The following is a 13,046-nucleotide window of genomic DNA, read 5'->3' as shown; positions in this document are numbered from 1 at the left end:
AACTGTCGCTTTAACTTCTCTGTCCTACTTCTAAGCATTTCCCCAGTTTTATTTTCCCTTTAACTCTCCTCCATCACTGCAGCTCTCCTCTTTTATCGCCCTCCTTTCCTCCTCTCTGTGCTCTTTAGTTTCCTGCCACCCCAGCCCAACCTCTGAGTACTGTTTTCCACGTCACAACCGTGGTCATCATCTTCCTCTGCCCCTGTCTTCTCTCTTCCTCTGCGTTCCTACTTTAAAAGTCCAAACAGAGACAGTTAATGAATTCTGCTGTCAGTCTGGGGATGAAACAAACACAAAACCTGCAGAGACAGCCTGTTGTTTTATTGCACACACAAACACTTCAGGGGGGCTGATGTAGTATCTGTGGTTTGAAGCACCTGAAGGAGACCAGCCTGTGTGTAAGTGTCTTTAAAGTCTTTATTACTTGAGCTGATGTAAGGAAGTATGCTCTTCCCGTCTTAACTTGCAGGGTTTAACGTTAGGGAATCACCTAAATTACAACATTTCCTGCTAAAAACATCTAAAGAAGAAGAGTAGGAGATGAAAACATGAGCACAGCTGAGGTGCTTCCTGTGCTTGAGTCCAACTTGCAGGTTAATGTTTCATGACACAAACACATAACATCCCAAAATGGCAGCTAAATTTAATAATCTCCTTGTGTTTTAGAAAGTGTATAAATTTGGAGGGGTATGTTGTTGTTTAGTTGTGCAATTAGAAACAAGTTTTTCTTTCTAAACATCGTGTCAGGTTACATCATATCAGGGACTTTCTTCTCTGTCTCTGCTCAGTGATTAGTAAACGCAGATAAAACAACATATTAAGACATCTTTATCTTACTTTCTCCAATGTTTTACTTTACTGTCATCAGCCTTTAAAAACTGGATAAAATATAGAGTTGCATGATTTTTATTCAATGAACCGCTTCTTGGTTTCACATCCTAAATATTGAAGTTGAAACATGTAGTGATGTAGTTATTTCTCCCAATCCTGTCCTGTTCCTGTGCTTTTTGACTCCTAACAGGCTTTTAGTGAAAAACTCAACACCCATTTCACAGACTGTATAATTTATGGACGTAGTCTCTGTGACCCCGTCGGTCTGTTTCTGATAGTTTTGAAGCTCATCTGCTACAGGGGCCATATTGAAAAAGCTAAAATTAACCTAGCATTGTTTGGGTTAGGATGAGAAAGACGAGAATTCCCAATTGCAGTCAGGTCACCAATTCCTTTATATGGAAAAAATTTAAAAGTTAAGGAAAAATGTGTGTAGATAGAGAAATTAGGGGCTCGAACCAGGTTTATTAATGCTGAAAAAATCTGCTCCCCTGCCTTGGTGTATTTGTTTTTTCTGGTGTTTCCATATGGGTCTAACTCCTTAGGATTGAAGAACGTCTTAATCCTCTTTATTGACAAAACTGGCATTAAAATCTATAACTATTAATGCCTGTTAGAGGATGGTTTGTCTCCCTTATGCTACGACATATCTGGTTTCTGCTTCAGAAGCACAACTTGAGTAAAACTTGCAAAAGTCACTCCAGAAGCTGCTGTAGTGAATTAATAAATTTGATTTGAAAATTGATTTTTAAAAACAGAAGTACAAAGTTTTAATTGAAATTAGGGCTGCAGCTATTGAATATTTTAGTATTCGAGTATTCTACTGAAAATCCCATTGATTAATCGAATAATTGGATAAAATGCATATTTGTTTAGCTAAAGAGCAGTTATTTTTCAAATGAAATTTTTTTCTCTTTAAGAAATAGAATTTTCTGGTACAGCATGTCAATAAGAGCACTTGCTTTGGTAGCTCCAAAATTTGTAAACACACTTTGACACATTTTTTTGTGCCTTGTATATCTTATCAAATGCTGCGGACCAAATTGGCACCGGTTTCGTAGAATGACCCATTGTTCTCCAAACTCCAGAAAAGAAGCTAGATTTGTTGCTAGTTGCTATTTTGTATAAGAGGTAGCTTGAGGGGTCTGAAAACTCTCTTAATATGGCCTCAGCTCTGTTTGAAATACCACTCTTCGATCTTTTTTTAAATTAAACGATTCCTCGAGGTAGAGAAAATTACTCGAGTATTTTTTGTAATCGAGTACCTCGAATCATTCGAGGAATCGTTTCAGCTCTAATTGAAATACTTCATCTATGTGTATCTCATTCCCTTTTCTCCACTTTTCTTTCTCTGGCCTATTTCTCTTGCATTAAGACTTTATCGATACCAATGCTCTTATCGATTCTGCTTATTGATCCAATTCTTTATCCCTTGTCAATTCCTCTTGTGAATTTTCTCTGTACAAAAAGTTGCTTTACAGGATTTCTGTGCCAACAAAATTACATTGAGTTTATAAGTAAATATGGGCATAAAGTGTCTTTGAGGTGGTTATAGCAGTAGTTTAAGTTGTTTGGAACCTTGCCGTAGTTATGAAGCCAGTCATGAGCCTGCATGTAACTTTTCTTTCATTTGCCTGTAAATATGTTGAGATTTGGTGTGCTTTTTTTGTGTGCTTTTTTACAAAGAGTAACTTTTCTGAAGCCGAGGTTATACCAATGTATGCTAACTGCTAGCATATCAACGCAGTTTCCCTTATATGTTAGCGTCAAGCTAGTGCTCTTTGTTTATTTTTATCGTTATTGGTAAATAAGGAGATTTATATCATGTTGAATGTATTGAATATGAAAATCGTGAATCAGGGTTTTCTTGGGAAATGTTATCTAACCGCTAAGCTAAGATAGCTGCAGCAGATTAGTTGATGTAAGGTCCTGCAGCTCCGGCACAGTGTAAAGATTCAAAAAGGGAGTCGTTAAGCATAAAGGCTAACGATATCGATTGGTTGAAACATTTCTTATCGACTCTCAACAGGAACTAGTTTTCGATTCCCATCCTTAGCTTTAATTCTCTTATTTCTTTATCCTTCCCTCCATCCTATTCTCCCTGCCTCGTGTTACCTTTCCTGCTTGGATTCCCGTCCACCAAAACTCTCCATCTGTTCATTGTTGTGGCAGCTGGCCTCTGCCTCCAAACTTAGTCAGCGTATTCTTCCAGCTCGTTCACTGAGTCCTGTCTAACTTTACTCTGACAAACTGAAGGAACAGAAAACTGTCCTAATTTTCTACATCTGAAAATTTTCTGCTTGAATTCAGTGCTGTTGTGAAACATCTCTAAAAACTGCAGAGCAAGGAAACAAGAGCTTATCAAGTTAGACATTTCAACTAAATTTCCCATTGGTGTGTTTGTTGTCCTAACTCCTCAATAACTCTTGTGCACAAAATAAATTTCAGGTTTATAATCTTGTCCAGCGTACTCCTTCTGGTATCTCTTTCTTCTTCCGTCATCCTCTTATCTCTCCCTGCTGTCCCTGCTACTCCTGTCTTCCTGCTGCCAAAATGTCACCACTGTCAAAAATTCCCCTCTCTAATGAAGTCCTCCCCTTTCTTTCCCTCTACCGTCTGCATTCCTCAGATTTGCAGGTGTAGATAGACTTCTCCCAGCCCCTCCTCACATTCCTCCGTCACTCCTTCTGCCTTGCTCTGCAGATTTCTGCCACCAGATGAACGTTTCGTCTTCACCTCCTCACCCTTTTCCAGCCCGGCCCTCCTCTCCTCCTCATTAAAGTGAAGTGACTACGTTCCATGTCAGATTCCTTACTCCAGATTGTTGGCGTCTCCTCGAGAGCAGAAAAGGTGGGGGCTGCTGGCCTCTCAAATGGATGACATAATTGGCATCCTGAGCATTCACTGAGCTGGAGGAAGACTGAGGGGTGGAGGTTGGGAAATCATGTAGAGCCTTTCCAGAGGAAGCGTAGAGTAGATTAGATCCCCAGTTTGGCAGCATTGTCTTATTTTGGATACGAAAACCAGGATCAGTTTTTTGCAGCGGTTACTACGCGCAGTCACACAGTCTGTCACGTCCATGCTCTGTACTTGTGCTTGACATTAGGCCAACAGGCATTCTCTGTGTGTCCTGAAAGAGTGAGCCCACCAGAGAGGCGAGGGGACGGGAAGAGGAAGTGCTCAGTGAAACTGTGAACAATGCTGTGAATGAGACAGCACGAGGCTGGAGCTGGAGTCAAAACAAGGGGAACGGAAAAGACGTGGGGCTTCCCCTTTCAGTCTGATTGATAGTCATCGATGACTTGGGGTGTCTGTGGGAGGGTTTGGACACTTTTTTTGGCAAGTTTTTGAGATTTTTACTATGCCTCACTTTCATTTTAGATTTAAAGAGTTCTTATGATATGACAAAGCACAGTGGCAACAAGCGAGGTTAAGGTTAGAAGAATCAAATCAAGAGCGGCATCTTTGGCTTTAGGTTAGGAAAATTTGTATCCAGGGTTAGCTTGTTGACAGATAAACAAGTCTCTGTCATTGGAAACTAAAAAGATTGAATATTTTGACCTGCAAGAGTTTGGCCTCAATTAGATTTTAATGCGAGAACTCAGCGGTAATCACCCACTAATGTGTTAAAATTACCATGCCAATGTTTGGTAACAGATCCCATTCATATGCATGACAATGCGCTTCTTAAATAAAGACCTAGAATTAAACAAACACAAATTATTTTATTATCAGCCCTTGAATTTGAATCAACTTATTACATCAGTACAAAAAAGGTTGTCTCAGTTTTTTTGCCTCAGCCTTCTATCTGTAATATCTAAAAGCTAAAGTATAGTAGAATAGAGTTACTTTTTGTTTGTATACTTGAACTCCCAAGGAGTTTGTAGCTGGCTGCATGGGAGGCAAATCTGATAAAACCTGGAAAAGATCCCACTTTATGCAAAACAGACCGTATAAAATGTTAGTGTGCATTTATTCTCAGTGTACAAACTCGATACAAATTTAATCTCACAAACTGAAATGCTTGTTGTGCTGCAATCAGAGGACAACTTGCTACCCAACCCTAGTTGTAATTCAAAGAATACTGTTGAAAATGTTTTTTATCAATTGATTTTCTATTTTCTCATATGAAAATACATTTTTCCAAACTAATCTAGATTTTTCAACTAGTTGTCATGATTGAAGTAAGTTGCATTAAGTTTTGAATTTTCCAGCTTGAATTTTCCAACGCACAAACATTCACACATCTCTCATAATTATCATCTATTATCATGTGTGAATAATAACTCCTTGAAAGCATTGGCTGTTTTAAAAAACAACAACAAAAACAAAACATGGGTGTAATCCAGATGTAGATATTTCAATTGTCATTTTGAGGGTCATAAAAATTCTGTCATAGCAAAGATCCGTCAATTAGAAAAATTGATGATGAGACCTATTAGTTATTAATTATTTATTTTAACATGTCATCACAAGGGCAACTCAAATACAACTTGTAATATTAATTATGCAGGGCAATTATATTGCTTATTGGGCATTAAGAGAGCTGAGACAGGTCTTAAAGTGATACTCCTGGATGGAACAAGTTGGGTCCTATCACAAGGTTTAGGGCAGAAATTACCCCTACAGCAGTTTTTTTGTGCAGCAGAAGCCCAGAGCGCTCAAACCAAACACCCCCTCCCTGCTCATCTGCTGGTTTCCTCTGCACTCAGATGGGGCCATATTTTACTTGACCAAAAACACAAATAAACAGACTCCCACCGAAAAAATCTGATATCAGTCTGCATTCACGCTTCATTTAGAGAATTTTCAGCGCGTTACTTTCACACAAAAACACCGCTAAATAAGGCTCTAGTTCTCATCGTGTCGTAAAACAGTGCTACCTCCGCTGCAGAGCCACAGCTGGCTACGAGGCGCTTGCTGCTTAGTGTATCAGTCCACGCGCACGGCGTGCCAGATATAAACAAATGCAGGTAGTCTGCCAGGACAAAGAGACACGATGAGAACTAGAGCCTTATTTAGCGGTGTATTTGTGTGAAAGTAACGCGCTGAAAATTCTCTAAATAAAGGGTGAATGCAGACCGATTTCAGATTTTTTCGGTGGGAGTCCGTCATCTCTGCCATTAACTATACAAAACTCATATCCGTAGTTTCTTGAAAATGATTGAGCCCTCAAAGATTTGCCTCATGGACAGTGTGTGTGAGAGAGTCATGAGCCTTTCTTACCAAAATTATTTTTAGAACCAGGCTGTAAAGAAGTGAATTTTTGTTGTAAAGTTGGGCTTTCTAAACAGGAGTGTGTGTGTGGCTTTCAATGCCTTTGGCGTTAGCCTCTAGTGGACTTTTGAGGAACTGCAGTTTGTAACACTTGATGCAGACGAATCAGTTAAATACCTTTACATTCAGCATTTACGCTTTCATAGTTTTATATCAATATTTTAAAGCTATTGAGGTTTAGGATGTAGTTTGTAAACATGTATAACGTGATGCATCACTCAGGAGCAGTCTGCAAACCCCCTGTTTGAATGTAAACCTTTAAACATACGATCATCCCACCTCTTATCTCTTCTTAAAAACTTAGTGAGTTGTTGAGCAGCTTTTTCCATTTGCCAATAAGAGACTTCTTTGAATACACAAGGGGAAACCCCCTGACACCTCTCTGACCCTGTCTGTTTACGACCTTTCACCTTATGACCAGAACTAATACCATCCTCCAGCCTGACCTTTGTTTTCAGACAGATGGAGAGGGTATAAAGCTCCTGCTCTTAACTCCCTCTTTAGGTGCAAAGCACACCGTGGAAATCTGACGAAACCTACACACATATGAGTTTTGTTCAGAATATTGAATTTTACATTTCACTCTGTGTACTCATAGTTTTTCAAATGCAGGTTTTCACAGTCAACAAAGGTGTCGGCTGAAATGGTAAACCCTCTGATCCCCTGGAGACAGAGACCTGTGAAGCCGAGAGACGTGTTGTCTGGGTCGTCGACCGGCCACTGTCTGTCTCCTCCCCCCTGAAGCTCCAGACAGTGGTTAAAAAAGCGGTTAAAGCATGATCCTCGTATGTTAGCAGCTATTGCTTGGTTTGGTGGCTGTTAATTTGATTTATAGCTTGTTTCAGACTGAGGATTGGGGTTCTCACCAACAAATGGTCCTTAAAACAGCAGCTGTTTCAAGAAACAATGCAGCATACTGACCCTTTTTTGACCCTTTAACGACTATTACAGCATTAGTTGAAGTTAAGAGCAATGTATAGATAAATAATGCAATTTCTAAATCATCAGCATTGGCCAAAGCTCTAGAGTCGAATTAAAAAACAAAAAGTGTCTGTAAAGAGTGAAAGCAGCCACGTCCCCCTCAATGTTGACGGCTTTGTCTCATTCTGAATGATGTCGTGTCAAATCTAAAGCTGTTACATCCAAACATTTGTTATGAATAATATATACAGCATATGAAAATAGTGTTGAGTGTCCTGATGCTTTAGCTTAGCCGTCTACGGCACTTATTGATATGACTCCGATGTTTTCTGTGCACAGCCTGGTGTGTTGTTGAATCCTTTGTGATTACCTCAGGTTTGATTAGAAAAAAAAAATGTCCCAAAGATGTGGATCTTTGTCCATTCAACAGGTCAGGAAAGACTTGAATCCTTAATCCAGGAGTCATCAGAGGTAATGACTCTGCAAATCTTTGTCACACAGATGGATGGCTGTAATCCACACATCTGCTTGGTTGTTTGCAGGACAGAGGTGTGTGTCCTCGTCCAAGTCTCTCTAAAGAAGCATTTGTGGTTGGGGCAGTGAAACAGTGACAGCGCTGAGGTTTCAGCCCCAGGCGTCCTGGTCGTTGACTGATTCTTAGTTGACCTAGCTTTCTGTGTTTGGATCTGAATGAGTCTGGTTCTCTGCCAGCCCTGGGTCACCATGGCTTGCTCTCTCACGTGGCATGTATTCAGCTCTGCTGGATCCCCACAGGGTGCAGAGGCGAGATTTGATCCCTCATTGAACAGAGTCCACAGTGAGAGTTTACATAAACTGAAAAGAGATGATGAACATATTTAGGCACTTTTTTTAACATCTTTGTCTTTTTAATTAACAAGTTTTTAGAGATCACAGTCAGGTTTTCATCACTCTTGTATTTAGAAGTCTGAAGAAATGGAACTAATTGGAAATTTGACACTTAATTCATTTAATAAACAGATTTCTGTTTGAGAATGACTAAATACTGACACCAAACAAGAGTCGACAGCAGAAAAAGCTGTTTAGCATTGGCTGAGAGGATCTTTTTCCTTCACTCTTTTTATTCATTTTTTGTCTTTGAATTTAAAAGCATACGTATTTTTAGGTAGATTAAATCAAAATACATTGAAAAATAAATAAATATAATAAATTAGTAGAAAACTAAAAAAAAAAATGGAGGAAAGAAAGAAATAATTAGCCATTAATAATAAAAAATAACAATAATAATATTAATAATAGCAATGAGATGACATAATACTGAAAATCAAGATATGTAAAAAAGTAAAAGTAAAAAATCAATAATTAAGAAATATATTAAAAATAAAAAAATTAAAATAGGAGTAAAGAGAAAGTTTGTATTTTTAAAAATATATTTATACAAAATATATGTCTTAGAAAAAAAAATACATTTATTTAGAAATTTACATACATACATGCCTGTATACATACACACAGCTTTATAGTACAAAAAGATGTAAAGAGCAAAAGGAAGTAAAGTAAAAAAAAATAAAAATATATAAAAATTTAATAAATGTAATTATTTAAAATAAATAAATAAATAAATATGTTTATATAAGAATATATTTAAAAATATATTAAAAATATATTCTTACCTGCCAGATCTGAAATTGGTCAGGATTTGGCAATTTTTATGGACTCAAATGCTTGGCATGGCCGCTTATCCTACGAGTAAAAATTACCAGGTTTTCCAACGATATAAGATGAATTGCTAAGAAACAAAAAATACACTACTGAACATAAATTTCTTACTTTTTTATCTATGCTTGCTTAGGTACAGTTTTATTTCTTTGCGTTTGAAGTCATGACTGAGCGTGATCTCTACAGACTCTGCCTCTCCTTGTTAATAGTGCACCATTGTGAAATTTATGCCCCCTTTGAACCTTTTCACCACCACCACGAGTTGCAGCGGCCTGCTGTGCCTGACAGCACTGTTTGTGAGAGGCTATTGATAACAATGAAAGAGGATTTTCTCCTGCAGTAATTGTGTCTGAGACAGTAGAGCCGTGTTCAGGTTAATCCCTTTAATCTTCATTAACATAGTTTGGTTACCAAGTGCTCAGCACGCTCACTTTGACCTGGCAGCTATATACCAGGGTTGCTTCTTGTCTCACTAAACATTTGTTGCACAGAATAGACCTGTAGATGTGTCCCTAAGGTGAGGGTTCATATATGAGGTGATGACCTGTTTGAACTTTGATGGTCGACTATTTTCTCTGAGATGCCGCCTTAGCCCACAAATGTTCAGCCAAGATTTCAGGCCCCTGTTTATCCAGTGTTTCTCTTGTCTGCTGTCAGCATGGTGTCTGTTTTGTCCCACAGGAGGCTTTTCTGGCTGTCTTCGATTTGGCCTGCGCCCATACTGTCGGCTTTGGCAGTGTAATTTCCCCTGACAAGCTGAGTGTTAGTGCTCGTCCTGTTGGCCCAGTCGCTGTAATTCAGTTTCTGGTGAACTTGTCAGTTACAATGTTGTGCTCCTGTCTGATTATGGGCTGTGCCATTTTCAGTTCTTCCAAGGTGTCAACATCGAAGAGGTGTTTAATGCGCAAGGGGTCCCAAGTGTGTGCAGAGCTTTCCACCGTGCTAAGGTCATGTCCCCTGACTCGATGTGTTGTGTAATCCATGTGCGTGATGTTTCCTCTAGAGCAGCGTTACAGACTAAAAGCAGTGTTAAAGCTTTTTTTACACCACGGACTTAAACTTTGGTATGGTTCTTAGATGTATCTTGACTGTGTTGAAATACTTTTTTCTAGAGCCTGACTGATATGGGATTTTTGGGGCCGATGCCGATACCGGGGGCAAAAAAAAGCCGATATACAATATATCAGCCGATATCAGATAAATAGACCGATATCCGATATATCGGCTGATATATATAATAAATTCATTGATATTCACTGGATATATACTTTATATGAACACAAATTATTATAATATCCATTAGATTCAAGACAGAGACAGAACACTATTAAATTAAAACAAGAAACTTTAATTATAAAACTGTTCACATAAGAACTGTAGTGTAAACCAGTGATAAATAAGAACAAGCTGTAAACACAATAATAAATAAAGAAGTCAAACTTTAAACACAGTAAGTAGAAAAAAAGGCCAAACTGTAAACACACAATGAGCAACTTGCACAACGTTAAAATGCCGTTATTATAGTCTTACATTAGATAATAGTGGATGTGTGAAATAACAGTACCATTTGAAGGTTAAATTAAAATGATAAGAAATAATGATTGATGATGGCGCTTCAAAAATGAGATGAATGCATCCCTAGTTTTTGAATCTTTCTCATATATATTCCTTCTTTTATTCTCTGTTGTAGAACATTATTAACGTTATTTCTCCTTGTCTGAATTTTATCCTCATGATTTCTCCCTTTATGCCTTTTTTCTCTTTATTTTTCCCTTTTTTCCCTGTTAATGAATTTTACATCCTTGTTTTAAACTGGTAAGTATTTACAGTCAATAGGGATGGGTACCGAATTAGGTACTTTTATAGGTAAGGACTGAATTCTGTCAGAAGTACCAAGCACCGATTCAGGTAAAATCAAAAGGTACCATGTTTAGGTACCTAAATGCATCCTTGTGACTGTGAGGAAGTGGAAGAGTAGGGGATTTTCCATGCTGGACATGAACACAGCATTTCAAGGTTATTTATTAGGGGTGTAACTGTACACAAAAATCACGGTTCGGTACGTACCTTGGTTTTAGGGTCACGGTTTGGTACATTTTCAGTACAGTATGGAACAACGCAAAACCATTTGCTTGTTTAACATGTTTATTAAACCAAAAACTTTCCATTATACAGCGAGAGGGGGGGGAGGCTCTTCAAGCTCCGGTTGGTCGTTAGCAGCAGCCATGATGCACTATTCAGACACAAGCTCCTGTGGCTACGGAAGCTCTTTGATATTCATCTTCTGATTGGCTCACCGTGAGATGTCACGTCCACATGATATGCACATGATCGCAAAGCACGAATCACAGACCACTTTCCTCATGAATGTTAAAACGCCTTCCCTGCTCAGCCAATCATAGACAAGTACTCACGTGAATATTAAAGAGCCATCTGCAGCGGCTAACGTAAACTTACTGTACTCGTTCGAATACAGCGCTGTACCGAACCGAACGGCCTTATGGAGCGGTTCAGCACAGATACATGTACCGTTACTCCCCTATTATTTATTGAAGAATAAATACGTTAAATTGAAAAATGTTTGTATTTAATTATTAAAAAAATGATATTTTTTACCACATAAACACAAGAAAGTACCTCAAATTGGTATCGTTGAGTAACGGTACCATTTTGCGATGTAAACTAAAGATATTTTAACTTTTTGAAGGACCTAGTGTTTACAGCTTTACATTCATGGTAATTCCTGCTTGTACGGCTCAAGCACAGAGATGTAGCATAGAAAAACCCTAAAAAAATCAGAAGCATCAAAACCTTACATTTTTTCATCGTTTTTTGAATTTCAGCCCACTGAGCTGTCTGTGACCTGCAGAGGACCTTTCTCTCCTTTCAACTCTTACTTTTACATATTGTAGTCAAAGTGTGGTTGTGTGGTAGTGAATCTGTTGGAAACAGTGGGACTGTACCTGACTGTACCCGTATAAATAATGAAGTGTAAGTGCTTGTCCATGACCATGGTTAGATACAAGTCAGAGTGGTTCATACATGGATGGGTGGAGACTCTGCAGAAAGACTCTCTCCTGAACTCCTTCTTTATTTTTTTTTCTCTTTAATAATCACAAGATGAATGCATTGGTCAGTCGTTGCAGCCTGTGATATTTATTTAACCCCCTCTTCAGATTTTCCTATCCTGCTGCTTTTCTGTCCTCACCTTATTGGGTTTCTCCGTCAACACACTCGGCCTGCTTTGTTTCGCTCTGTCCTTACCAAAGTTTTGTCTCGCCAGCACAAAACAAAGCATCAGCGTTTCTGTTTGCTCATGACCCCCAAAAGACTTGAGGAAAGACATTTAGAGGAGGATAATAAGAAAACACAACACCTTTACCATCCAGACACAGTGTTGCTCTCACTTTCTCAGTCTCTGTTGAGAGTATTTGTATTTTGTCTATGATGTAAACATACAATGACTTGCTGCGTACACAGAAGAGTGCTTGTGTGCTGAATATTTTAGAGGAGGAAACTCTTAAAACTGGTCCCATGGCTTTTGATGGGACAGAGAGGATGGACAAACAGATTTTTGGAGAAAATACATCAATAATTCCTCAAAGGAAAGTGTGTCATGTTCTACAGCTTGAATGAATAAATAAAGAAATCTTTGAGTGAGCATTTGGACAGGAAAATAGAGAAACAGACTGAATTAATGTGCTGAAAGTAAAAAAAAAAAAAAGATTTTGAATTTCCAACCGTTTTCTTCCTCTTTTGCTAGTTTTTGCACACTGAATGTTTAACCTTCTAACATTTTTCTCCCCGTTTTGTCTTTCAGTCCTGTGTGCAAAGAACCTGGCAAAGAAAGACTTCTTCCGTAAGTACAGCCTATTTTTACACGTTTCTATTCCTGTCCCGTCCCCTCCCTCGTGCATCAGAATGGGCTTTGTCAGCCATGGCTGCTCGCTGGCTTTCGAAGCCACACGGTTCATCAAGTCCCCTTGGAGCAGTCTGTCTCTCATGGACACCTCCAGACCTGGCACGCACAGGGAGCGACGGAGAACTTGACATGTAGTAACCAAGTCGACTGATGTAGCTGTAGATTTTATCAAAGAGGCCTAATCTGGCTTGACACACAGTAACACCTGAAACCGTCCAGCTCATGACCAATGTTGAGAAGCACAAGAACATACAAATCCTTCTGTTTTACAAGTTTTATTGTAAAGTTTTCAATAGAAAACAAATAAAGACAAGCTGGGATAAAATAAAAACAAGACCAAACAAACATTAGGAAGAAAGGAAGCAAACTGTTGTTTTCTTTCTAGGTTATTTACTAA

General features: G+C 38.6%; 1 protein-coding gene across 2 annotated transcripts in view; it reads left to right on the top strand.

The window, feature by feature from the left end:
- The window catches only part of LOC141804139 (E3 ubiquitin-protein ligase SMURF2-like), an 81,538-nt gene that overhangs the window by 17,278 nt on the left and 51,214 nt on the right, over positions 1-13,046 (top strand). For both annotated transcript variants that reach the window (XM_074688450.1, XM_074688441.1), the window contains exon 2: positions 12,548-12,586. In XM_074688450.1, coding sequence (XP_074544551.1) covers positions 12,548-12,586 — 39 coding nt within the window. The remainder of the gene's footprint in view (positions 1-12,547; positions 12,587-13,046) is intronic.

The sequence above is a fragment of the Halichoeres trimaculatus genome, unplaced genomic scaffold (genome assembly GCF_033239565.1).
Source record: "Halichoeres trimaculatus isolate MK-OKI-2021-1 unplaced genomic scaffold, fHalTri1.1 fHalTri1_scaffold_2, whole genome shotgun sequence".
Classification (NCBI taxonomy): domain Eukaryota; kingdom Metazoa; phylum Chordata; class Actinopteri; order Labriformes; family Labridae; genus Halichoeres; species Halichoeres trimaculatus.
The sequence above is the reverse complement of the archived record's forward strand: the minus strand, read 5'-3'. Positions and strand labels throughout refer to the sequence as shown.